General features: G+C 40.2%; 2 protein-coding genes across 13 annotated transcripts in view; one reads left to right on the top strand and one right to left on the bottom strand.

Moving 5' to 3' along the window:
• The first annotated feature begins 8 nt into the window (after window positions 1-8).
• Window positions 9-11001, top strand: FBXW2 (F-box and WD repeat domain containing 2). 2 transcript variants are annotated; one of them, XM_035555141.1, is made up of 7 exons: window positions 9-368; window positions 1816-2325; window positions 4141-4335; window positions 5088-5221; window positions 5863-5949; window positions 6385-6554; window positions 9446-11001. In XM_035555141.1, exons 2-7 carry the CDS (start codon window positions 1836-1838, stop codon window positions 9732-9734), a joined length of 1365 nt encoding a protein of 454 aa, XP_035411034.1. In that variant the 5' UTR covers window positions 9-368; window positions 1816-1835; the 3' UTR covers window positions 9735-11001. The 2 variants fall into 2 exon arrangements, with proteins under 2 accessions (XP_035411034.1, XP_035411035.1); XM_035555142.2 differs by lacking the exon at window positions 5863-5949 and having other exon boundaries at window positions 28-368.
• A 2912-nt stretch (window positions 11002-13913) lies between these two features.
• Window positions 13914-27521, bottom strand: part of RALGPS1 (Ral GEF with PH domain and SH3 binding motif 1) — a 161168-nt gene continuing 147560 nt past the window's right edge. For 9 of the 11 annotated variants that reach the window (XR_007709013.1, XR_007709014.1, XR_007709017.1 and 6 more), the window contains 3 exons: window positions 18694-18773; window positions 17223-17301; window positions 13914-16250 (listed from right to left, as the gene is read on the bottom strand). Coding sequence is in view for 2 of the 11 variants with exons in the window: in XM_050714528.1 (XP_050570485.1) it covers window positions 17225-17301; window positions 18694-18718 (102 nt within the window). In the remaining 9 variants the exon portion in view is untranslated. Of the gene's footprint in view, window positions 16251-17222; window positions 17302-18693; window positions 18774-24585; window positions 26344-27521 lie in introns of those variants that run through there. The other 2 variants (XM_050714528.1, XM_035555128.2) reach the window with 2 other exon arrangements.

Raw genomic sequence — 27521 nt, forward strand, 5'->3', positions numbered from 1 at the left:
TTGGAGGATGCGCCGGAAGCTGCCCGACTACGGAGAGCCGTGGGCTCCGGCCGAGTGCCTTCCCTCCGGGTGCCGGCCGGTTCGCCCGGCGCAGCTGCCACGGCGCGGGGCTCGCCTTCTCTCCGCGCCCTCCCCCTCAGCCCCCCTCCCGCGTCGGGCGTGGCTGAGGCGCACAGCAGTGTCCGAGGGCGGCCGCTCCCGCGGGTGCCTGCAGGTTGTGGTGCGGGCTGCGGAAGTGGCGGGAGCCTGTCTTTTGCTGCAGGAGCGATGGCTGCGGGGAAGCCCCAGTTCCTGCCGGGCCCCGGGGGACCGCGCGAGCCGTGGCGGCTGCCTGCCGAGGGACGCTCCGCGCCTGGCCGCTACCTGAGGTGAGAGGGAGTTGTTCAGGCGGCTGCTGTTGGCTGCAGCTGCGCTAAAAGTCTCCGGTCCTCGCCGTGCTTTTTGCTTGTGGATGGAAATGGGAACGGGTGGGGGAGTGGCGCGGTTGTCGGAGAACGCCTAGGAAAGAGCCCTATGTACGCAGCACCGGTTTCGGGCCCTCACAGCTGCTGTTGGTTTCAGCAGTAGCGTCATGTGCTGAATGCAACACACACCTTAGAGTTCACGTATTTTTTATCGTTAGGGAGACTGTTAGAAATTTGTGTTTGTTCTAAAGAGAACATGTGCCTGTTAGAGCAGCAGATATGCTTTCTGCCATATGTGCTGAGGAAAGCCCTTACGTGCTGTCAACAGTAACAGTTACTGCATGAACTTGTGACTCGACAGAAGCAGCTGGTTTTGTGCATTTAATGCCCAGTGCCTTCCTGTGTTTTTATCAAGAATCGATACTTCTATGCAGGCCATGTGCAGCCTCTCATAGTGAAGACTACTTTTCAGTGCTACTATGCCATGTTAAGAGGTGTACTTTAAGGTCTTATTCTGTGAAGGTAAACAGAAATACATTTCTGTACAGAAATAAACATATTATTGACTCCCATTCAGATTCCTCAATTGTTTAGATTTGGGAGCTTCTATTAATTAAATTTGGTTAGTTATCTAATGAGTGGAATGAGTTCTTCCAGAGAAAATACATATAAATAAAGCTTTTTAACTGTTTGCCAGACGTTTCAAACATATTGTAGGAACCTGAGAATGCTACAGCATAGTATAAGTGCATACCGATTACAGAGTTCAAGAAGTAGCATTTGAAGCCTTCAGTTTCATGGTTAATTCTGTTCATTGGAAATAAACTGGGAAATAGGGAAAAAAAATTAAAGAAGTCAGAGAGATACAAAAGATGACTAACATCCTTCAATACAATTCTCCAGACATATCTTTGTATCTTCTTTAAACACAAAGCAGCTAACTTTTTTTTTTTCTTTTTCCCATAAAGTGGTTCAGGACGAAAGTCTGAATAAATTCTGTCAGTAACTAGCTTCTTATCACTCTGTATGCTTTGTTCTCTTCCCTTTTTCTGCTTAACCATAAGTAAACTGTAAGACAGTGTTTATATGTTGTAGTAGGTTTAAAACTTGAATCAACCCGTACTGGATTGAGAACTTGAAAATGTTAACCTGTAACAAGAAAGATGTAAATATTCATAATGAATGCTAACACGCACTTGCTCTGTACAACTCACTTCTAAGTCTTATACAGGTCAGACAATAGTTCAAAGTTTGTGCAAATGCTCATTACTAGCCTCGTGAATATTTTATGATGTGTTTGGTCACTTCAGTCTATGCTTTAACCGATGGAATACTGATATACCAGTAATAAAGATGTGATGCTTACCTTGTTTTCTGAATAGAACTAATACAGTATTTTGATGTATCACAGGTAAATTTTTCCATAACCTTATGGAGAAAAAGGACTTTGAAGCATGGCTTGATAACATTTCTATTACATTTCTTTCTCTGACGGACTTGCAGAAAAATGAAACTCTGGATCACCTGATTAGCTTGAGTGGAGCAGTCCAGCTCAGGCACCTCTCCAATAATCTAGAGATTCTTCTCAAGAGGGACTTCCTCAAACTTCTTCCATTGGAACTGAGTTTTTATCTGTTAAAATGGCTTGATCCTCAGACCTTACTCACATGTTGCCTCGTCTCTAAGCAATGGAATAAGGTTATAAGTGCCTGTACAGAGGTCTGGCAGACTGCATGTAAGAATTTGGGTTGGCAAATAGATGACTCTGTTCAGGATCCTCTACACTGGAAGAAGGTTTACCTAAAGGCTATTTCAAGGATGAAGCAACTGAAGGACCATGAAGCCTTTGAGACATCCTCTTTAATTGGACACAGTGCCAGAGTATATGCACTTTACTATAAAGATGGTCTTCTGTGCACAGGTAGGAAGTTCAGAAAACTTGTAGTCTTACAATTTTGTTATCTTCTACACAGCCTCATTTGATTAATTACAAGTTGATTTTCCTTGACCAGACAGATTATTTTCATAATGCTAATTCAATTCAATGTGATTCAAAAAAAATTTGTTTTGCAGTTTCTGAAGCTTCTGGCTCTAGTAAGCTCACTAGTCACTTTAATAGAAAAAAAAATACACAAGGACACCAATTTCTTTACTGGTCAAAAAAAAGAAGATGGTAACCTTGTTGCATATCATTCTTCATATTAGCAAGCACATTTGAGAAGTACAGTTATGTTAGTTATCCTTTAGAAGATATGTTAGTCAGGTTAAAGGGACCTTGACTGGGCTGACCGTATGTATGGTCACTGCAGTCTCTCAAGCTGTATGAGGCAAAGTGTCTTCCTTGTGACAAGACAATTTCTCTGATATATTCATAAGCACTTTCAGTTCTTAACATAATCTAAGCTCTTGTATAAAGACCTATAAACTAGATTTAACCTTGCTACTAATCTGACTTGCATATTGTAATGGTGGTTTCAGCTTCGTTCCTGAAGAATGCAGACTTCAAGATTTCAGTTTGAACTCAGAAATACAGCCAGAATAAATATGAAACATTAAGTACGAAAGAATGGTAACTACTGTCAGAGCATATTCCAAGGATTTCCCAATGACTTGAAAACACAGTGTTATAGAATAAGTTGGAAATAGTGGCTAAGTACCCCCACATCAGCTGGTACATTAGGGTGTTTACTAGAAACTAGCAACTAGACGCTGGCCAGTCTTTCACTTTCCTAGTCAGCAGGGAAGGAAAATCCACACGAAGCAGCATTGTCAAACGTTACTGAAAAGTGGCACATTTATGTGCTGAAACCACAGGAGAAAAAAAGAGATGGAATGGTCTGGGCTCTTTTTCCCACTCTCTAAAACCAGCAGACTTGAGTTACTGTTATAAGTTTATTTGTTTTAAAAAACAAAAACAACAACAACAACAACAAAAAACATCCAGGGGAAGAAAGGAAAATGGCAGGTGAGGGGGTCTGGTATTCATCTGCGGTCTTTCCATCTTTCTGATTTTTGATTTGATCTGATTCGATGGACTCCTTTCCTACCTGAAAGAAACTAAAACACAGTATAGTCAGTGGCTCCCCAAACCTGAGTGTGATCTATCTTATAAAGCTTCCAGGCATTTGTTTCAGTAGATACTATCAATCAAAGTGGGTGCTGGAATCTATGGAAGGGAAAAATGGAAGGCAGACATCTAGCAGCATAATTATGATTGTTAATTCTTTCCTATGAGGAAAAGATGAGAGAGCTGGGACTATTTTCTCTAGAGAAGAGAAGGCCTGGGAGAATCTTAACAATATACATAAATACCTAAAGGGAGGGTAGAACCAGTTTCATCAAAGGTGTCCAGTGACAGGACAAGAGGCAGTCGGCAGAAACTGAAACACCAGAGGTTCCATCTGAACGTCAGGAAACCCTTGCGTGTGTGTTTTTTTTTTTTTTTTTTTTTTTTTTTTTCTGTGCTGTGATGGAGCACTAACACAGGTTGCCCAAAGAGGTTTTGGAGTCTGCCTCCTTGGAGATACTCAAAAGCCATCCGGTCATGATCCTGGGCAACTGGCTCTACATGGCCCTGTTTGAGTCAGGGGGGTTGACCTCCAGAGGTCCATTCCAGCCTCAACTGTTCTGTGATTCTGTGAAAATGCTATGTTTAAGACAAAAATGAAATACTAGTGAAGGCTTGAAAATTGTATATATTATTTGCTTGCAATTATCCTGTTATTTTATATTCTAGGATCAGATGACTTGTCTGCAAAACTGTGGGATGTAAGCACAGGTCAGTGCATCTATGGTATCCAGACACACACTTGTGCTACAGTGAAGTTTGATGAACAAAAGCTTGTAACAGGATCTTTTGATAACACAGTAGCCTGTTGGGAGTGGAGCTCTGGGGCAAAGACACAGCATTTCAGAGGACACACTGGTGCAGGTATGTTGAACTTCTCAGTTTTTAATTTCACCACTCAAGTAATATACATCACATATAATAGAACACATTATAATTTAAGTTAGCTTTCCGTACAATAGCATATTGTTTTAAAGCTCTGTCCCTAATCACTTTTTGGGAGGGAAGTGGCCAGAGCAGATCTAGATCTGTCTGTCCTTGGATAATGCCAAGGCATAGTAATATAGTTTTTTGCAGGAGAATAATACTAAATGCAGTGGTGATGTAGTGCTCTAGAGTTTAGGAAAAAAAAGAGGCAAGCCATATATAACAGGGAGCACGTGTCAATAGGACGTGTTTATATCCCCAAACTGGAGATGGTCTTACAGGAAAGAGCACAATAGATCCTGGGAATCTCTATTTGCATTTCTGTCTTAATTATCTGTCCTCTACCACAAAATATCCTCAACTCAGCTGTAGGTCTGTTCTTGTATGACGTACCAGTCGTACTAATCCTGCTGAAATTGACTTCTTAGAACTATTATCTTAGGAACTACAGTGATGTTACACTTCACTGTAATCCAGTCATAATGGAACCACTGATTTACATGCTTTTAATTTGTACAAATGGTACTTTTGTAGTGTACGTTTGGGGATGCATTGATAATTCATATATACAGTTCAAGAACAACAGTTAAAACTGTAGTAGCTTATGCATTTTGACCCAGTTAGTGTCTCTCATAAAAACACATGCACAGAGACTGGTATTCCTTATTTAAAACCTGCTCTGTTTGTAGTTTTTAGTGTGGATTACAATGATGAACTTGACATTCTGGTCAGTGGCTCTGCAGACTTCAGTGTGAAAGTGTGGGCCTTATCAACAGGAACATGCCTGAATACCCTTACTGGACACACAGAATGGGTCACTAAGGTGGGAATATTGATTTTTTAATTAAAAACACTTGCAAAAGACTTCCTTGCATGAAGTTTTTAGCGTGTTCTGAATTTCTGTTTCCTAATCCCAACCTTGTCCCTAGGTGCAGAACCTGAAAAATATCAAGAAATGTATATATTGCAAAATAACATTTCAAAAGAAAAAATACTTCAGCTGTAACTAAACCTTTCAGAACACTGAAGAGATTTCTGTTCCAAAGCAGCTGGAATAATACTAGGAATTGGTGTTCAATTCAAAGACCAAATGAATACAGTAGTTTTGAAAGAAAGCTACTCTAAAAATTATGTAGAAAGAGTGATGATCTTGATAACCAAAGTCTAAGCATGACATAAGTGTTCTGAAGTTGAGAAACAGTATTTTCCTTGTGAGCATTTCAGAACTTGGAATGTGTGCTGGGGGGAGAACTGTAGAGAAGTACATATCGTAGTGTATTAGTACAGTAAGTTCTCACTAGTAGGAGCAAAAAAAGTGTAAACAGCAGTTTCCCTTCAGTTGCTAAAAGTATCTGTATTGCCTTTAACAATCTCTGTAGCATACTCCTGTATAATGAAATGGAAAATACAAATGAATGCGTGGTTAACAGCATCAGAATAAGTCATTACATCCTTCAATTACAGGTAGTTTTGCAGAAGTGTAAAGTCAAATCTCTTATGCATAGTCCCGGGGATTATATTCTTCTAAGTGCAGATAAGTATGAAATCAAGGTATGTACCATATGTCACGAACACATCATTGTTCTTCCTAGGGAAATAGAATACTTGAGTGCTCTGCTGATTTACAATTAATAGGACTTTTTCCCTCATAGTCCTTACTTGTAAAGTTGTGTACAAGACAAGAAACTCTTTGGAAGCTAACTTGTCAATACTTCCTGTCATGTTTAGAATCAAATGGTAGCTCAACATGAATGGTAATTTAAAAAAATAAGGTTTTTTTTTCATGCCTAATGTGCTAATGTGACAGTGAAACTCTTGGGCAAATACTGCTGTTTTTAGAAGATAAGATAAAGAAGATAAGTATTTCTGAAAAACATTCGCACATTTACCTGCCGTTTAACAAGAGACTGAGCCTATTTGAGTAATGGTTTATAACTTGAATGTTTTGTGGTCTTAAAATGTTTTTTGTTTGTTTTTTAATTCTAGATTTGGCCTATCGGAAGGGAAATAAACTGCAAATGTTTGAAAACACTGTCTGTTTCTGAAGATCGCAGCATATCCCTGCAGCCCAGGCTGCACTTCGATGGTAAATACATAGTGTGCAGTTCAGCACTAGGATTATACCAGTGGGACTTTGCCAGCTATGATATTCTCAGGTAAATCTTTCATCTTAAGGTGTGTAGAACTTATTCCAGTGGTGTACTTTGAAGAAAATATAAAGTATTCTGTGGAAGTATTATATGAAATGTATTGTTTTTAATAACTTTCTTTAGATGCAATTCAAAAGGATCTTGATAAAAAAAATCTTTAAACATCTTTCTTCACACATATTCATAGAATCATAGAATGGCGTGGGTTGGAAGGGACCTTTAAGATCATCCAGTTCCAACCCCCATGCAATGGGCAGGGATGCCACCCACTAGATCAAGTTGCCCAGGGCCTCATCCAACCTGGTCTTGAACTCCTCCAGGGATAAGGCATCCACAACTTCTCTGGGCAACCTGTTCCAGTGCTTCACCACCCTCCAAGTAAAGAATTTCCTCCTAACCTCTGATCTAAATCTCCCCTCTTTTAGTTTAAAGCCATTCCCCCTTGTCCTGTCATTATCTGACAAAGCAGAAAGTTTTCTCCATCTTTTTTAAGTCCCCTTTAAGTACTGCAAGGTTGCAATGAGGTCACCCCGGAGCCTTCTCTTCTTTAGGCTCAACATCCCCAGCTCTCTCAGCCTTTCTTCACAGGAGAGGTGCTCCAGCCCTCTGATCAGCTTCGTGGCCTTCCACTGGACCCGTTCTAACAGATCCACATCGTTGTGCTTGGGGCCCCAGACCTGGATGCAGTACTCCAAGTGGGGCAGAGTAGAGGGGGACAATCCCCTCCCGTAACCGGCTGGCCAATCCTCTGTTGATGCAGCTCAGGATGCAGTTGGCCTTCTGGCCTGCAAGCGCACACGGCTGGCTCATGTCAAACTTTTTGTCCACTAGAACTCCCAAGTCCTTCTCTGCAAGGCTGCTCTCAATGAGTTCTTCTTCCAGTCTGTCCTCATGTCTGGGATTGCCCTGACCCAGGTGCAGCACTTTGCACTTAGACTTAGCTCATCCAGGTCCCTCTGGCTGGCATCTCTTCCTTCTTTGGTATCAACTGCACCACTCGGCTTGGTGTCATTGCAAATTTGTCGAGGGTGTACTCGATCCTTCTGTCTATGTTGTTGATAAAGATAGTAAACAGTACCAGTCCCAGAACGGACCATTGAGGGACATCACTCATCAACAGACTCCACCTGGACATGGAGCCATTGACCACCACTCTCTGGGTGCGACCTTCAAGCCAATTCCTTATCCACTGAATGGTCCACCTTTCAAATCTCTCTCTCTCCAAGCTGAAGATCAGGATGTCATGTGGGACCGCGTGAGGCCTTACAGAAGTCCAGGCAGATGACATCAGTTGGTCTTCCCTTGTCAACTGATGCAGTCACTCCATCGTAGAAGGCCGCCAGATTGGTCAGGCATGATTCACGCTTGGTGAAGCCATGCTGGCTCCCTCAGATCAACTCTTTGTCTTGCACGTGCCTTGACATTGCTTCCAGGAGGATCTTTTCCATGATCTTCCCAGGCACAGAAGTGAGGCTCACTGGTCCGTAGTTCCCCGAGTCCTCCTTCCTACCCTTTTTAAAAATGGGAGTGATGTTTCCTTTTTTCCAGTCACCGGAGACTTCACCTAACTGCCAGAACTTCAAATATGGAGGAAGGCTTGGGTTGGCTTGGTTTCATTCTGTTTATTTTGACCAGATGTTATTCTAATTTATCACCTGTTAATACCAACCATTTGATTGCTGTTTTGCTTTCTGGCCACACACTACTCTTATTTTCAATACATGTGCTGTAGATTTTCAAAATAGACTTAAATCAGACTTCAGTGCTCTAGTTCTGAACATAAAACTGTAGTGACTGGAAGCTAATGTTGCTACCCAAATTGCTCTGCAGCAAACCAGAAGACCATTTCTGCAGGTCATTTGACAGTACAAGGTATTAAAAAGACATTTCTCCCTTATATAGCACTACTCAACTGAAATCTGTTATTCTCAATAACAGTGTGGAATGACAGTAAAATCTATTGGACTGCAAAAAAAGGATCAAGTATTCTGTTTCAAAAAACAGAATGAGGTTCTGTCTGTTGGAAATGGTGTCATCAAAGATTGTAACTTATCAAAAAAGTGCATTCTAGAACTGTTAGCAGACTCTTAATTGAAATGTCATGAATATTTGAAGAGTGCCTACTGTAGGAAGATCTACTTCAGAAGAAGTGCTTCTTCAAAAGAGAAAGATGTTCTCTCAGTGCTGAGAACAGTTTTTCATCTCCATATGTTTTTGTGCCTTGGTTCTGTGCTTTATGTAATGCTATAATCAGTCAGCTGTGGAAAACATTCTCTTTAATTTCTGTTCAAGTTTTGTTTATTAAGGCAACAAAATCCCAAAGGTTTAGTGGAACTAATATATTCAGTTATTTCTCCCTAAAGTAAAAATATTTAACTTATGCTAAGGGTCAGTAAAGCAACATTCTTTTAAGGACCAATGCTGAATGATTTATTGTATTGTCACAAAAAGACATTTCTATGCTTTATTTCCAGCTTTTTTTTTAAAAGAGTGGTCAAAAGAATAGTAACAGATCTTGTACCTTTTTAAAGACATTTAGGTGTGAAATCCCTATGAAAATTTACTGTAAAATACAAGTACATCTGCTCTTTTGTGTATATCTGGAAATTGACTTCTTTTTTTCCTCTTCTGCTGTGCACAATCCCTTTCAAACCTTAACATTTATTTATCTTTAGAAGGGTCTGTCCTGAATGCAGAAAGTCTGCACTGAAACCACAGGCCTGACTTGAGGGCTCACTTCCTTGATTTGAAAAATTTTCATCTAGTTCTTCTTGAATAATTTAGAAAAGATGAGTTTAGACACTTATTCTCTATAGACACATAAGAATTTGTTTTAGTAATGCTGGTTCATGACTATGTAGTGACAGAGTTTCTAACAACACTGTTTTATCTTCCAGGGTTATCAAGCCTCCTGACTTCTCAAATGTGTCCTTGCTGGGCTTTGGAGAGATATTTGCTCTACTATTTGATAACAGATACCTGTATATAATGGACTTGAGGACAGAAAAATTGATAAGCCGCTGGCCTCTACCAGAGTACAGAAAATCAAAGAGAGGTTCAAGTTTTTTAGCTGGTGAAATGTCTTGGTTAAATGGACTAAATGGCCAAAACGATATGGGCTTGGTTTTTGCCACCAGTATGCCAGACCACAGTATCCATTTGGTGTTATGGAAAGAACATGGCTGAAAAGATAACGTATGCAGAATCTTCAGGACTATCAGCAGTGTGTCCATAAAATGAAACTTTGCATGAACCAAAGTTGCACACCTAGTGGTATCATCATGCAGTGCACAATCATTTACTTTTATTTGGGCATTTGGGAATGAGTTGTTTTTGACATAATGCAACACAGCATGCTAACAGTATTTGCCACTAACTTTTTCTTTTACTCATGTTTAAGCATACCTTTTGAGCTCTGAAGCATAGCTTGTAATGTTTAAACCATTCAAATCCACCATTAAGTCTAAAATGAAATAATGCTTGTACCCGACTTCTGCCCTGTTTTTTGTTTTTTTTTTTGCTGTTGGAACAGAAGGTGAAGCTACTATTTTAGAGTAGACTTTTGTGTTTGTTTTTTTTTATATGTATCAGCAAATACTGGTTACAGTGCATGGCTGCTTTTTTAAATTGAATGAGAACATAGACCCTTTCTCTCCCTAGAATTGATTTTTGTCAAAATGTTTTTTCCTTGAGATAGCTTTAAGCACTTAATCTTTGAAATTGAGTAATCAACGCAGTCCTTTAACTAGGATCAGATGCTAACAATAATAATTTGTTTAAGCTCAGGAATATGTCGATATGAGCTTTCCTCAGACAGAATGAACCAACTTTTCATCTATCTGATAGAGCTTGCCACAGCAATTAACCTTAGAGAACATCTGACACTATTATCGTATTTATTGGTGGTTATCTCACTCAGAATGATTTGATCAGTATTTTATAGTTCACGTTTCCTATGGTTTGTGTGGGAATGTAGTTTAGTTCACAGACAGTTAGAAATAAAATGAATCAGAAGATGACGTTCAATCCCTACACCAAGAATCACACTTACATTAAGTGATGTCTAGCAGCCATACACTTTTCCCAGAAAGCTGAAGTTATAATTACGCACTTAAAGTAGTTGCTGCATCTAGATTTAGAAATCAGGGGCATATGTGAACGGTACATCTCTGAAAAGAAAAAAAAAATCAAAATTTTGAAGGAAAAAAAAGGCATAGGAGTGAAAAAACATCTATTTTAATCAGCTGTAAGAGACCTGATGAACAGATGAGTTAACTATCGAGTAGCAATACTCTACATATTTTTGTGCTGTATGACTTGTACTTAAAAGCTGTATCAATGACATCGCAACTCCTGTGCTTTAGAAATACTTTGAGGTGGTTTCTTTTGTTTGTTTATTTTGTTTTTGTTTTCCTTACAATAAAATCTCCCCTTAATGTCTATTTTTACACAAGCTGAAAACAGGAGTTTTCATGAAGATTGGCTCAGGTCCTTGAAAAGATGAATTTGCCTAGCACTAGTATTTTAAGTGTGATGTTTTTTCTTTCCAGTATCTATCTGTGGAGACCTAGTTCCTTGTGTAGTAATGAACAAAAGTATATAGTATGAATTGCACCAGTGGAAGGAGAATTTTTATAGGCAAGAATCAATACTGGAGTGATGTGGTAGGAATTGCATGAATTCACAGTGGAGCAGCATCTCTTGAATACAAGGCTGGAGTCTTTAACTACCCAGTTTTCCACCTTTATTCATGCCAATTTACTTTGAAATTATGCTTGTAGTTAAGGATTTTATCAGGTAGAAGCCAAATTCACAGCACTTTATTTAAACTACGCCAAGTGGGGCACACGTGATGATCTCTTACAGCTTTTGCTATCTCACTCAAAAGTGAAAAACCAAAACCAAAACCAACATGAAACAGAAAGCTTGCAATAACCTGTCTGGAAATGCAGGTCTCATTGTTCTTAAGGTGAGCATAACTATGTTGTGCTTGATGTGTGCAGTAACTCATGTTAAAGAAGCTGTGTGAAGATGGGACACCTATAAAACATTGCATTAACCTTGAAAGTTTAATTAAGATTCCTTCACAGGAGGAGTTTAGGCAGGAACATGCCAAAAATGCCATTATACTCAAGCTGATGAAATATGGATTGAATATTTGGACTGCAAGATTAATGAAAAGCTTGAAGAGTGGTCATTAGTGATATGAAATCCAACTGGTAGCCAGTTAATAGTATTCTTCAAGGGCCAGAATTGGTTAATCTTTTTATTAGTGACACTGATGATGCAGAGTGCCCTCTCAGCACGTTTATAATGATTCTAAATTGGAGGTGCAAAGGGGGGGACCCATAGGAAGGGGAAGAGTCAATATGCAAGGGAATTAGGAATGCTGTTCTGAGGGACTAACAAACTGGACAAATGGACTGGCAGAAATCTTGAGTTTAACCAAAGCAAATGCACCATTCTGCATCTGAGAATCATTCCACACAAAGGGATAGTTGGAGACAGCTCAATGGAAAGTGGCTTTACAGGCATGGACCTGGGAGTGCTACTGTACAGCAAATTGAACATGAATCAGTAGTATGCCCTTATAACACAGAAGGCCAACTGTACACTAACATGTTCTACCAAGTACATAGCTGGTAGTTCAAGGGAAGAGAGTCTTAAATTACATTCAACATTCAAGAGAACATCCGCAACCACATTCAGTGTTGAGTTCCCCAGTACAAAATAGACAATTATGCACTGGAACAGGTCCAGTGAGAGGCTGCAGAGATGGACAGGGAGCTGAAGCACAAGATGTCTGAAGACCTGTGAAAACTGATTTCAACCTTCCAGACAGAATAGGCGCGAAGGGAGGGCTGGGGGTGGGAAAGTTGGTATGCACTATTACAGTCACCAGCTACCTATTAACATGGTGTAAAGAGGACAAAAAACAGACATTCCAGCATCTTGCAGCAAGATAAGGGCCAATGGTCATAAACTGTGCAGTAACTGTTCTGGCTAGCTTTAATGAAAATACGCTCTCCACTGTGAGGGCAGTTTAACACTGCAACAGGTAGCCCAGAGAGGTTGTGTGTCTAGCTAACCTAAACAAAAAAACCTGAAGAACACCTGCTTCCTTACCCTCCTTTGAGCAGGGAGTTGGAATGGAGACTTCCAGCTGACCCTTCTAAATTATGAATCCATAATTCTAAATGGCCCTCTTGCCAAGCGCTAAATTCTTTTCAGCATTGTGACAGAGTATGCAAGCAAAAAAGCATGATGAGAAGTATCCAGTACACAGTATACTGCTGTTCTACCCTTTTAGTTTTAGTCAAAAGAAAAGAAAAAAAAAAAAAAAAGCTTTTAGCCTTTACAAGGCAGCTGATATTTATTTTAAACACAATTAGCAAGCAGATATTTATTCACACACTGACTCTTGAAGACTTCCAAGGAAAAAGTTCCACCTGAACCTAACCAATACTACTAAGCAACTCATGACAGCATGCATTCAGGACATAGATATGTGCCACCACAAAACTGATGAAAGAATGAAAACATGATTTTGGCGTAGAAGATAAATAAATGAAAGCCTACTCCCACACATACCTCCTGCTCTCTCCCACATCAGACATACTTCTGCCCCTTCACAGGAAAGTTCCAGTATATTGCCACATCAGTAGATGCAGTACAATGCGCTTACTGGGGTTTAGCAAAAATGAAAAATCACTGAAATTGTAAAAGTACAGCAAACATATTTTCTTTTCCTTCTTTCCTAACTGACCATTCAATAGAAATGAATGAATACATTTTACTTTTTTTTTTTTTTTTAGATAGGGATTGGGGAAAAAAAAGTGTCTTCTGTACCTTAATACCCACATAAGGCAGGAATACAAAAAAAACCTCACCCCACCACATAAAATAGTAAAATCATCTGCTAATTTTGCTGAACAAAGACACAGTTTGTTAAGAGGCTTTAAGGTGCTGGGAAAAGAAAGAAACTATCACATACCAAAACTATCATGTATCATAAGCATTTTCCCTTCAATTATTCCGACTTGAAATAGTCTTCAGTTCACAGACACCTATTTTTCCTTCAACATCAATCTATATACCTTCCCTCTGTTTTAAAGCTTTCCAACAAGACACAGCACATTCTTACTAACTCACAACAGCTCAGGGTAGCAAAAAAGGACTTCTTAAAGTTACAGGTCGCAAAAACCAGTCAAAGAGCTCTTCGACTTAGCATAACTCCAACAACTATGTTTAGTGTTTCAATATATTAACACTTAAACAAAACCTATTTCCAATGATACCTTTTAAAATTATTATTATTATTACCCCCCCCCCCCCCGATTATTGAAACAGGTAATTTCTGCTTGGTTATTTTTCACAATGCATTTTCTTATATTTTATTTAAGTTGGTGCATAAAAATTTGGTACCTAAATCATGACATAGGAACTACAAGAATTAAGCATTAGTTTTACTGTTAACACTGTAGTTACTTTTTTGTACATAGGTAGAAAAATGCAGATGGATCATAACATTATTTAAATCAGTTGAGAGATACTATTTTATTTTTTTTAGTTAAAAGCAAACTCATATTTTTTCCAGAAGAGGTAATACCACCTGTATTGATCCTTGCTGTCATTAAATGGCTTATGGCTTTGCTACAAGTTCCTGTTTCCCTTAAAAAGTGACTCATTTAATAGGTGACAACTCTAGCGCTGTAGCTGGTATGTTTTCTTAGCCTGTCTCTGAGATTTTTAATGAACTGCAGTGTTAATTCCAATGTAGCTCTTCATCTGGCAGATGTTGTCCCATGCTACTGCTTAATAAGCACTGCTAAACACAGATGTATTTTTTTATCCACCCAGTTCTTCAGAGATACAAATAGCCAAACATTCATTCTTTCTTCAGGCAGGTTTCTTGTACATGGTAACACATATATGAAGGTGAGAAAAGAAAAAGAAAGCTGGAAATCAGTACTTATCCTGATTTCTGCATGGTCATTTCCTATGCCTTTAATAATGTCCTTTCATAGTTACGGACAGGTAAAAGCACTCATCTCACTACGCCTCAGCTCTTCCATCTAAGAAGGCTGCAGCACAGACTTCATCTGAGGAATCCAACTCTTCATCAGCACTCAGCCAATTTTTACAAGGTACCATGTTTCATTTCACAGCTAAAATGCCTTTACATTTGGATGGTACATAAAAGGGCTGGTCTCCCAAAGCCTTACAGGATGTAATCTTCAGGTGCAAGAGATTTTTAATGTGATCTTTGAATGATATCCTATGTCTCCCTGGGACATAGACAACTCTCCACTTTCCCTCCTTATAGACAAAGTTTTGCTTTTGAGCTTACAGTACTGTTTGATGTAGCACTTTGTTAACATTCGTGATTAATGATGAGTTATATTTCCACAGTGTCGTATCCCTGATGAGGGATTCTCTGGGAAGATTTTCTTGAAGGGGCACTCGACAGTGATAAATGAGGGCCACATCCATTGGAACATTCACACTGGTCCCATAAGCGCGTAGGACAGAGTGGACGGACGTCTGAATCACCCTTCTTGGATCAATTATCATTTTCTTGGGATTGATCACCTCTTTCCTGTCAGGTTCTCTGTGCACATGCTGTAGTATGTTAACACCTGGCACGGTATTCCAAGATGAAATGTTGAACACAGGAGTGGATACGGTTTCTGGGAAGATATGGTTCTCAAAGAGGAAAATGCCAGTGCCTGGATTTTGCTCCTGAAGACTGCTCATCATTGTTTTCCAGTCTGGGTGCTTAAGGGGAAGAATTATTTCATCAGCATCATTAAGAACCACAAACTTGCTCCTCTGCATGTTACGGTATATACAGTCATTTAGAGCTGTGATTTGCCCATAGTAGCCAATGTGTGTTCCATCCTGCATGAAGTACCATTTAGAGGAAACCTTGAGGTATGAGTTTATTGGCCAAGGAATTATCTCCACAGTTCCTTCTTCCATATAAAACTTCAAGACTTTCTCCATCAGCTCGCTGCAGCTGTTCTTATAGACTACCACTTTCTGTACCCCAAGAATCTTGTACATTTCCATACTCTGTATAAACTGTAAGACATTGTTGTAATTTCCAAACATGGCAGAGATACATACAGTGAAGTCAACAGAGAAGGTCTCAGCCTTGCGGTTTTTAATGTCAAACCTTGGCAGCTGGTCAATATTTCCATGTGGAGACTGATGAATTGATACATGTGTTGGATCGCAGTTTTCAGGTTCCAGACAAACTATATCTGCCGCACCATAAGGGAATCCAAATCTATCTGAGTGAACATCAATTTTTGCTTTTGATACGTATATCTGTCCATGGGGCTGACAGCAAAACCAGCAGTATAGTTCTTTTACATCTTCATGGTGAACAATCCCAATCACACGAGTGACTTTGCTTTCTCTGTCATCAAAGTATGGGGATATAATAAAAGTTCTTTTATCCTTTAATGGCGTTATTGTGTTATTTGTAATTTCCCCTCTACATCTTCTACCTTCCTGTATTATTTTTGGCAGGTGAGCAAGTCTCTGTAATCTAAGATATGAAAATGCGACCATTGAAGTTAGAGTAATAATGCACACAGTGGCAGCAAAGTATGATTTTTTCCCACCACAAAACATTTTGAATGTATCTAAATGTAGATGCAAACTTCTTTGTCCTTGCAGTTTATGCTGCTGCATCTGCAGGAAAGAAAATATTTAGTATAAGATAATATTGACTCATGTTCATTGCTGAAGAATTTCAGAAACAATCTTGGGGCAGGGGACAAATCTCTGTCACTGTGCAGAAAAAGAAAAAAAAACACAGAACAAGCCTTTAAACGAATGGCTGGTACTGTCTGTGACATTCTGAATTCACCTATATTTCAGATGTTTGGAATAATTTTTGTTAATGCAGGGTTCTTTGGGTACTGAATGTGAAAAAATATGATAGAGGTCTATATACAGGAGAACAGGGAGCCGCTAAGCATTATTTTTTTTATAATGAAAACTTTAGAACATTAAATAGAAAATAATTTTTAAAGCAAAACAAAAAAATATCTACATAGTGTACATGAAAATGATACACAAACTAAACTCAGTTGGACTTCTCACAAAGTTAGGGGCAGACATATAAATGAAATATAGGCAGAATTAATCAAGCTCAGAGAAGAAATATATCAATCAGGGATTATTACACATGATGGTCCAGATATAGTCTATAATGTGTGAATTCCCTAACTTGCGTTTCACCACAAATGAAACAATACATACAGAGGAAGGTCAGTTTGTACAATTCAGCAGAAGACAAGTGAATGTATAGCTGAGGGGTGATATAAATCTTAGCTTCTCAGTTATCAGCTCTACACTACTTAGCACTGCACAAGGCAGAGCACGCAGGGAAGGCTGCCTCATATTATTATTATTACCAGAGATCTGTGTCTTCTGACACTGCATTAATGCTGGTACTGCTCCTGGCATGGCTGGGGAGGGGTCAGCTCTTGAACTTCTGCTGCTACAGGGACAGATGCATCTCTGAGCATCTAGCTGGCCAAAGTCCCTTGCAGCACTCTACTGTGAGCAAGTGTTAACATATGACTGGGAGCCCATGGCACTCGCAATCAGTAATTTCTGCAAATGGAGCTAAAATTACATTTTTCCTTATAAATTCACCTTTAGCCATCCGGATGTGATCCACAAGTAGTACAGTGACAGCAAGTCTCTTCAAAGGCCCGCTTGTGCTGCAATGATTCTTGGAAGAAGCATGACACAGAGTAATCAAATTAATGTTAGGCCAGAAAACTAGACTGGTAGAAAAAAAAAAATCCCTGAATTCCAGCAAGAAGAGTGGGGTTAAAATGCCAAGATGGAATAAACTAATCCTATTGCACAAGATGAAGAAAATGTATCTACAGGCCAAATTATTACTGCAAAAAGCCAGCTGCTCATAAACAAACAAACAAACAAATAAATAAAAGAGCCAGATTTCCATGTGTATAATTTATAGAAAAAATAAGTAGCAATGTCATAGATTTAGTAGATATTGGAAGACTCCTATTTCTTATCCTTCCATTTTCTTCTCAAGGATCTGAATAAAAATCACTTGCATTTTTGGAGGGATCTGGCGTCTTCTGAAAGTATGCACGTGCTAGAGCTCTAACAATACTTTTTCCATAGCATATTATTCAGTCTATTGTAAAATAATAATTACGCCTATTATTTCACACTTTTTTTTTCACATTTCACATATTGCCTAGATCTATTTTGAGAGCATCTAGCTCAATATTGTTTTGTGATGGAACAAAATACTAGCATGTTTAAAGAAAAGCAAGAAAGAGAACTAGAAAGTACCTAAACACCTAAATCCATAGTTTTGATACAGGTACCGCACTCGGCAGCTTCACAGCTTTGGAAGTCCCTAAATTCTCTAGCAACTTTACGGTTTGGCTTGAAAAATTCCCCTATGGTCTGGTTTTCTGCTTAAAGACAGTACTTTCCAAGCAGAAGGGAAAAAAATAAATAATAATAAAAAAATCTAGCTTCTTAATATAGCAATCTAGCTTCTGCATCTCCAAGGAAAAAATAATTGCCCAAGCCTTCAGAATTGTGTGCAGAATTTTCCCAATCGTCCTTTCCTCAAAAAGCACAGGAGAGCTATATTCACAATAAAACCCTTAAAGTGCCCTATTTGCCAAGGCTGATATTTTTTATATTACACTTTTATAGCTATCAAGAAATTTCTTTGCAGAGCAGAACTGTCACAGGGCATCAAAAGGCTCACTGCCTTTCACTATTCAGAAAGCAGAACAGCAGCAGCAGACAGTACTGACTCTGTTCTGAATCTGAGGTGGAGAATCCCCCACAGAAGTCCTTATAATTTAGAGCAGAACTGCAATTAAATACATGGTTAAGAGCCCGCTACAGTTATGCAGTTTAGTGCTGAAGATTCGGGACTGAGAAAACTCAAATTTTATGTGTCTCTTTATCAAACATTTTGAAGTCAGCCAAGAAGTTTCCCTGGAGCATTTAGTGTTCTTATTCCTTATTTATTTCTTAAAATATTGTTCACTCTTATAGGCTAATAGTTTTTAATAAAGAAATGTCCCAACATATCATCATTAAAAATATACAAGCAATTTATTACCTGTTATTTCTTCTTCTTTTGCTGGCTATAAATGGACGACAAAAAGTTATCATTTCAATTTTGTTTTGAATAGTGAACATCTGAAAGAAAAAGTACCTTTTAAAGCAGACAGCTGAGTGAAGTTTTGTTCAGTTCAACTGATTTTTTTTTGCTAACATGTATCTACTAATTGTTTATTCTAATCAGATAAAAGCTTTTTTTTTTTTTTTTTTAAGATAATCTGCAAGAAATGCTCAATACAGAACAATACTGAGGAGAAAAAAAAAAGTTGGTACAATACCTAAGACACATGCCAACACATTCTACTTCAAATGACTAGTGTTCTTTAATGTGCGTAATAGTGGCCACACCTACCAGAAAAACAAGTTTTCCTTCTCTTGAGCAAAGCATACAGTTGCCTCCCAAGAACTTCATTTACATTACAAACTTGAATATGGAGTTGTCCAAGCAAATCAAACCTAGGCACATGGATATTTTAAACCCAATTGGTTTCCTTCTGGAAATTAATCATGCATGTTGATATATCTGCAGTTCACATGCATGCTTAAAGAGAACTTTAAAAATATACTCTATATTTGGTCTTGTTTGTTTTTTCTGTAACGTACATTTTTTCAGTAAAGTACTATAGGCTTAATTAAGATAGACGAAGACAGATTCAGATGAGGAAGTGTGAGAGAGATCCAAAACAACAGCAGTTTCTAGAAGCAGACACAAAGAGCAAAATATAAAAGTCAAGACACACCAGAGAACTGATTCTTAAAGAAAATAAATATTTGGGAGTTAAATTCACAGTTTTCCTGACATGTGACTCATGAATTTTTATCTCCTGAGATTAATAGCACAGAAATCTAGTCAAGAAATACATAAACTCAGATTAATGAGGAACGGTACATTTTTTATGTAGTCTCACTACTGAGAGTACATGGCAAATTTTAACTTCAAAAATACGTTTCCAGCATATCTTAAAGAGCTTATTTTCTTTTAACAATAATAATGAATTCAGGTTTTGTACTTTAATTCCAATTAGTATTCAAGTAGAATATGATACAAATCATGCAAATTTGCTTTAATACTAAATTAAGCTAATGGTATCAATGACTACTTCACACCAGTTTGTTCTTTTTCAGTATTCCCGTTAAGAGCAAAAAGCCTTTCTTCCTCCCTGCATTTATGGACTGCAGTCATATCCCCTCCTAATCTTCACTTTTAGTGCTTTTTCATTAAACAAGGCAGGATGATCTAGTATCTTCTTATAAGAAGCATTCTTCCCTGATCGGTTGCTTTTGCACAGTTAGTCCAGTTTCAGTTCATCTCTAGCACAGGTGATCAGAAATACATTTGGAAATGAGAATTGCAAGCCCTCACATACTGGACATATTCTTTCTTAACATGTGCTAAGATTACTTTTTTTGCACATGCATCACATTGGAGAGATACATCTGAGCTTGTCATGAGACCAACGTTAATACACTGGCTCAGTTTTCCAGCCAACTGCAGTTACACAACATGCTTTCTTCTGCTGCAAAGTTGTAATAAAGAACATCTGTCCCAGCTGACTGAATTAATTACATTTCTCTTTATCTCTTTACTTACTGTCCTTAAAAAATAAAATAAAAATAAAATAAAATAAAAATAAAAATAAAAATAAAAATAAAAATAACAATGCTCTAAAACCCTGAACGTGATAAGATTGCGCTTAGAAATTTCCGCACACTTAAATCATCTTTTTTTTTTCCTTCCTAAAAAAGGGAACTACTTGTGCTTTCTTTGCCACATTGTACCAATATGATCACAACATATTTATTAAACACCTGTCACTGGTTCTTCAGTAACTTGTCTATCTTAGAATTTTGTAATGGAAATTATTCAATACTGGCCTCTAAATGGAGCGTTGTTTTTACCTTTGCAGTACAACTTCTATTTTCAGACCTTCTTTTCCTGAACTCTCCACTATTAGCATTATCCTTACTAAAAGGTGGAACAAAGAGCTAATTTAGTTCAACAGCCCTTCACAGATCATTATTAATCTCACCAACATCTTCCCTGTGTTGTGTCCTTCCTCCTTAATTTATTGTCTTTGTATTGAGACAGCTGAAGATCTTTCATCCTGCTCATTTCAGTATCTTCACAAAGACATCTACATTAAGGGTGGTTGTTTTTTTGTTTGTTTGTTTTTATAATTCTCACCTTACTCTTCTACCTCTCAAAATGGGGTGGGGCAGAGGTGGAAGGTAGCAAAATAAACTTATTTCAGGGGTCAGTTAACAGATGTGATTACAAAATTTCAGTCACTAATAAAGTCTTAGCATCAGTAGTACAGGAATACTACACAGCCTAAAACTTGGCTTCTTTGGGGTTTAACTGAAAGCAAGCTACTATTAATGGATAGCCTTATTAATTTATTGTTTTTCATAAGATTTATTCCCTCTTCTTTGCTTTATGGTTTTGCCAAAAGCAACCACACAAACCACCAGTGCATAAATAAAAATTCTAAAGACTAACAACCATTTTGCCATCTTAATCTGGATTCTGTTACTGAACTTTTGATAGTTTAGCTTCTTCTCTTTGAAATGCCAGTGTTCTGGCATTCCATGATCTTACATGATCCAGAGTCAGAAGTATAATTTTTGAAGGGTTAAACTGAGGACAGTATTATTTCACTGTTGATAGAATATTGTTCTTGAAGATTTAAACTGGCAATTTCCATTCTAAATGCAATGAAGGTAAACCAGAGAGTAATTCCATTAACTTAGTTTGAGCCATGAGACTTGCCAAGCACACGTCCCTGTACACACACAAAAAATCTGCCATACACCCATAAACCCATTGTAAACATTTAGACTTTGTATCCTTTGAACAGAAATAGGTCAGGTAGAATAAAAGTTGCATGACAATATTTAAAAGAGTGTTATTTCAACTTATTGTCCTTATCACTGTATTGGTTTTGGCTGGGAGAGAGTTAATTTTCTTATTTGTATCTCATATGGTGCTATGTTTTGGATTTGGGACCAAAACAGTGTTGATAAAACACAATGTTTTAGCTACTGCTGAACAGTGCTTACACAGGGTCAAGGCATTTTCTGCTTCACACATTGAGTCCCTGTGAGTAGTCTGAGGGTACACAAGAAGCTTGGAGTGGACACAGATGAGAGAGCTGAACCAAACCAACGAAAGGAAAAACGTAGGGGAAAGAAGGAGGGGGAGAACACTTAGGGTTATGGTGTTCATCTTCTCAACTGTTACATGGGAAGAGGCCCTGCTTTTCCAGAAATGGCTGAACACCTGTCTGGTGATGGGAAGTAGTGAATGAATTCCTTGTTTTGTTTTGCTTGTTCATGCAGCTTTGCATTATCCATTAAACTGTCTTTAATGCAACCCACGTGTTTTCTCATTTTTGCCCTTCTGCTTCATTTCCCCATCCTGCTGGGGGTGGTGGGAGGACTAAGAAGCAGCTGTGTGGGGCTCTGCTGCCTACCAGGTTGTGGTGGTTTTACCCTGTTGGGCAGCTGAACTCCACCACAGCCACTGTCTCACTCCCCCTCCTCAAAGAAAAAGGGTGAGAAAATATGATGGAAGAGGCTCGAGGGTTGAGATAAGGACAGGAAGATCCCTCACCAATTATTGTCATGGGCAAAATAAACTCAGCATAGGGAGATTGCCTATCACTAGCAGACTAGAACAGTGAGAAACTAAAAGCAAACTAAAACCATTTCCTCCCCCATCCACCCTCTTCTATGTCCTCCCCTCAAGTGGTGCAGGGGACCGGGGAACTGGGGCTACAGTCAGTCCACAACACGTCTCCCCCTGCTCCTTCATGGTCACTCTCTTCCCCTGCTCCATCCTGGGGTCCCTCCCACAGGATGCCGTCCTTCCTGAACTGATCCTATGTGGGATTCCCACAGACAGCAGCTCTTCAAGAACTGCCCCATATGGGTCTGTACCACGGGATCCATCTTTCAGGAGCAAACTGCTGCAACGTGGATTCCGCAGGAGTGTCAGCTCCCGCCAGATCACCTGCTACTGTGTCAACTCCTCTCCACAGGCTACAGGTCCAGCCTGGAATCTGCTCCAGCGGGGGCTCTCTGTGGGCTGCTGCCTCCTTCAGGACATATTCACCAGCTCCACCTTGGGCTCCTCCATAGGCTGCAGTGTGGAGATCGGCTCCACCGTGATACCCATGAGCTGCAGGGGGACAATCTGCTCCACCATGGTTCTCTCCACAGGCTGCAGGGGAACTTCTGCTCTGGAGCCTGGAGCAGCTCCTGCCCTCCTTTTTCACTGATGTTGGTGTCTGCAGGGCTGTTTCTCACTCCTCTCTCTGCCTGCTGTGCAACAGGTTTTTTTTTGTTTTTGTTTTTCCCTTTCTTAAATATGCTCTCACAGAGGCACAACCAGCAGTGCTCACTGGCTCAGCTCAGGCCAGCGGTGGGTCCCTTTTGATGCCAACTGGAGCTGGCTCTTAACTGACATGGGGCAGCTTCTGGGCTCTGCTCAGAGAGGCCACCCTTGCAGACCTCTCCACCACCACCACCCCCGAAGCCCCTGCCATGTAAACCCAATACACAGGGTTAACCCACAACACACACTGAAACCGTTCCTTCAAGAAGTTATGCATTCTTTAAATCTCAAATTAAACTCCCATGCTTGTAGTGTATTCAGATAGAGACTTCAAAAATTGTCTTTTACAATTAATAAACACCTTAAACTTACCATTCAGGGGTCAACATCAGTACCCCAAAATAATGCTATAGCTGACCAATATCTTATTTGCTATTTCATGGGCGGCGAGCATGGCGAGTCTCTTTTGCAAGTGATGCCAGTTACAGTATCCCAAGCAGGCGCTGCAGCCTGACACCCTCACTGTGCCCAGCAGTTTACCAATTATCCGACCGCAACACGCCCCTCTCCCTGCTGCCTCCGGTCCTCGTCCCGCGGGTTCGCCTTTCCCAGCGCAGGCTGACGCCGGAGCGTCGCTGCCCGCAGGACTGTAAACGCAGCACGGCGCGAAGCTGAACCACGGCAGGGCGCCGGCGCTAGCGGAGCTCTCGCCGTCCCCCCCCACCCCCGGCACCGAAACCAGCAGCGATTACCTCCGTGGCGGCTACGCCAGAGCCTCCGTCTCTGCAGCCCCAGGAAAGGCGGGGCCGGCCGGCCCCATCACCTCCCACCTGGGAAGGTGCGGCAGCTGCGGGCGGGGCAGCCCCGGCCCCGCGGGACGCCCCGTGAGCGGCTGCGGCACTAGACGCTCGACCCTACGAGCCGCCGGCAGGGCCCCCGCCGCGCTCGCTCCCGTTATTGCGCCCCCACCCCCGCCAACCCGCGTGGAGCGGACCCCGCACTCCACAGCACCGCTCGCGCGGGGCTGGGTCGCGGGGCGCCGTCCCGTTCTGGCGCCGCCACACGCGGGGCGCCGCGCACGGCGCCGGTATCGGCGGGCCGCGAGGGCCACCGGGCAGTCGCTCCAGTGGAGCGGGGCCCCAGGCAGCCGGCCAGACCACTGCGGCGAGCGCCGCACCGCGTGTGCCTCTGGCCGGTCCAGGCGAAATGCCTTCGTTCCCGCCACCTCCGGAGGTTCGCCGGGGCGTTCACCGTGGCGGCTCCCTGCAAGGCCGCGAGGCTGGGTGACGCGGAGGCCAGTCCCAGGACGCTGACACGGGCGGGGCCGTGTCTCGGCCAGCACCGGTCCCGGGAGCAACACGGCGCCGCCGGTCTGCCCCAGCGTCTGGAGAAGTGCCGGGCCGAACAGGGCTTGCCCATCCCGCGCCAGACCCGTCCCCGCAGCGCAGTCCGCCCCGGTCCAGATGCCGTGCACCGGGACATGCTCCCACACCAGCATCCCGGGAATGAACAGCAAAGAGAGCGCAACTGCAAACGAGAGACCACAACAATGCTATACCTTGTTGGAGTGGGATCAGGGCTCTACCCCAAATTTAACTGACAGATCATGTAATTAACGTGTGAAATACAAACACAAACAAGCCATTATACTTTCAAAAAGACAATCCATTAAAAAAAAATCACCCTTCTTGAATCAAATACATTTTTTCAGTTTTGAATATTCCTTCCCTGGATACTTTGCTTCATTTCACAGCTAAAATGCCTTTACATTTGGATGGTACATAAAAGGGCTGGTCTCCCAAAGCCTTACAGGATGTAATCTTCAGGTGCAAGAGATTTTTAATGTGATCTTTGAATGATATCCTATGTCTCCCTGGGACATAGACAACTCTCCACTTTCCCTCCTTATAGACAAAGTTTTGCTTTTGAGCTTACAGTACTGTTTGATGTAGCACTTTGTTAACATTCGTGATTAATGATGAGTTATATTTCCACAGTGTCGTATCCCTGATGAGGGATTCTCTGGGAAGATTTTCTTGAAGGGGCACTCGACAGTGATAAATGAGGGCCACATCCATTGGAACATTCACACTGGTCCCATAAGCGCGTAGGACAGAGTGGACGGACGTCTGAATCACCCTTCTTGGATCAATTATCATTTTCTTGGGATTAAAAACCTCTTTCCTGTCAGGTTCTCTGTGCACATGCTGTAGTATGTTAACACCTGGCACGGTATTCCAAGATGAAATGTTGAACACAGGAGTGGATACGGTTTCTGGGAAGATATGGTTCTCAAAGAGGAAAATGCCAGTGCCTGGATTTTGCTCCTGAAGACTGCTCATCATCGTTTTCCAGTCTGGGTGCTTAAGGGGAAGAATTATTTCATCAGCATCATTAAGAACCACAAACTTGCTCCTCTGCATGTTACGGTATATACAGTCATTTAGAGCTGTGATTTGCCCATAGTAGCCGATGTCTTTTGCATCCATAGAAAAGTGCCATTTAGAGGAAACCTTGAGGTATGAGTTTATTGGCCAAGGAATTATCTCCACAGTTCCTTCTTCCATATAAAACTTCAAGACTTTCTCCATCAGCTTGCTGCAGCTGTTCTTATAGACTACCACTTTCTGTACCCCAAGAATCTTGTACATTTCCATACTCTGTATAAACTGTAAGACATTGTTGTAATTTCCAAACATGGCAGAGATACATACAGTGAAGTCAACAGAGAAGGTCTCAGCCTTGCGGTTTTTAATGTCAAACCTTGGCAGCTGGTCAATATTTCCATGTGGAGACTGATGAATTGATACATGTGTTGGATCGCAGTTTTCAGGTTCCAGACAAACTATATCTGCCGCACCATAAGGGAATCCAAATCTATCTGAGTGAACATCAATTTTTGCTTTTGATACGTATATCTGTCCATGGGGCTGACAGCAAAACCAGCAGTATAGTTCTTTTACATCTTCATGGTGAACAATCCCAATCACACGAGTGACTTTGCTTTCTCTGTCATCAAAGTATGGGGATATAATAAAAGTTCTGTTATCTTTTAATGGTGTTATTGAATTTTGGGCAGGTTTTCCCCTACAGAGCTGACTTGCTGGACTGGCAGTTTTTGCTGGTGGGAAGATTTTCCTGGATATATTATTTTGTAGCTGATGACTTTTCCAGGAGTAGATGAAAATAGTTCCAAAAATAAGAATACACACAACAATAGTACAAATATTTTTTTTTCCACTGTGTATCATTGCTGAACTTCACAGTTTGGAAATTAACACACCTTTACACACAGTGTTCTATTTACTTTCTCTAAAAAAAAAAACAAAAAAAACTTTCAGTGTCTTGCCAAAATAAAACAAAATAAAAAAGATATTTTTTGCACTGAGCTGTATTCTCTTAAAGACATTAGCTATACTTTTGATACTTTAGTATTAAGACCTTTCATATAGACTTGGCATTTTGAAAAAATGAAGCAAACAATTTTATTTAACTCTACAATTGAACAGTTTCAGCTTTTTCACTATACAGTAATGGTAATATTGTGTAATTTTAGTCATTTTGAAGCCTGGAAGAAATTTTGTGTTAGCGAAGACCCATAATCTTTATCTTTTGTTATTCTGAGAACTAAAACTATGGATTTATTCCTTCCATTCTCCTTCTTAAAAGAGATGATGTGAACACAAATTGAAACTGCTTTCTTTTGTATTGAGTAGGAATAATCTTGCCCTATTCTTTCAGTGTCCTGAGTCCCAAGCCACAAAGTAAATGGTTTCAGAGCCTGGTGTGTTCAGAGTCCGGTGGGATCCTATGTCTAGTGGGCTCCTATGGCGTTCAACATTATCTAAGAAAAGAGCTTTGTAAAGAATTGCCTTTTAACTTGCACAGGTTGATATAATTATTTTAAAAGTAAATTGCTTTTACCACTAAAGATGAAAGCTCAGATCACAATTCTAAATTGGCAGTAGATTTCAGAATAACTTTGTGTGAATATTGTGACCCTTCATTAGGACTACATGCAGTACTGAGCTTTTTAACCTTGCCATGGAAAGTTCTCTAATATGTTACCAAATCCAGACTACAAAGTGAAGATTTTCAATACACATTCACAGCTTCGTATTTACACCTACTTAAACCCTGCTTAGACCATCAAGCAGAAGGATGGCAAATTAAAATAAAAATCAACCTTGCCTTAGTCTATGAGTGGCGATAAAGGCATGATAATGTGACACATCACAACAACACATTAGAACCATTAACAATGGAAATCTATCATTTGTATGTGTTCTGTTCTCTTGTGTATACATTCAGTCACATCTGAATGACTGCTTTCAAATTGCTTACAAAATCATCACTTTAGTTACATCTCTATTCTGACTTCAGAGTTCTAGCTTTGAAGAACTTACTGAAAGCACTGCTGCCTGGTGTAATTTGTAAATTCAAGATGTTGTTCAACTGTTTTTTTTCATTTTTTATTTTTTTTTAAAAAA

The sequence above is a fragment of the Cygnus atratus genome, chromosome 19 (assembly GCF_013377495.2).
Source record: "Cygnus atratus isolate AKBS03 ecotype Queensland, Australia chromosome 19, CAtr_DNAZoo_HiC_assembly, whole genome shotgun sequence".
Classification (NCBI taxonomy): domain Eukaryota; kingdom Metazoa; phylum Chordata; class Aves; order Anseriformes; family Anatidae; genus Cygnus; species Cygnus atratus.

Coding starts and splice junctions, on each gene's coding strand:
- FBXW2 (XM_035555141.1), top strand. CDS start 1,836: ATGGAGAAAAAGGACTTTGAAGCATGGCTTGATAACATTTCTATTACA. Junction 2,326..4,140: donor AGATGGTCTTCTGTGCACAG/GTAGGAAGTTCA, acceptor TTTATATTCTAG/GATCAGATGACTTGTCTGCA. Junction 5,222..5,862: donor ACACAGAATGGGTCACTAAG/GTGGGAATATTG, acceptor CTTCAATTACAG/GTAGTTTTGCAGAAGTGTAA.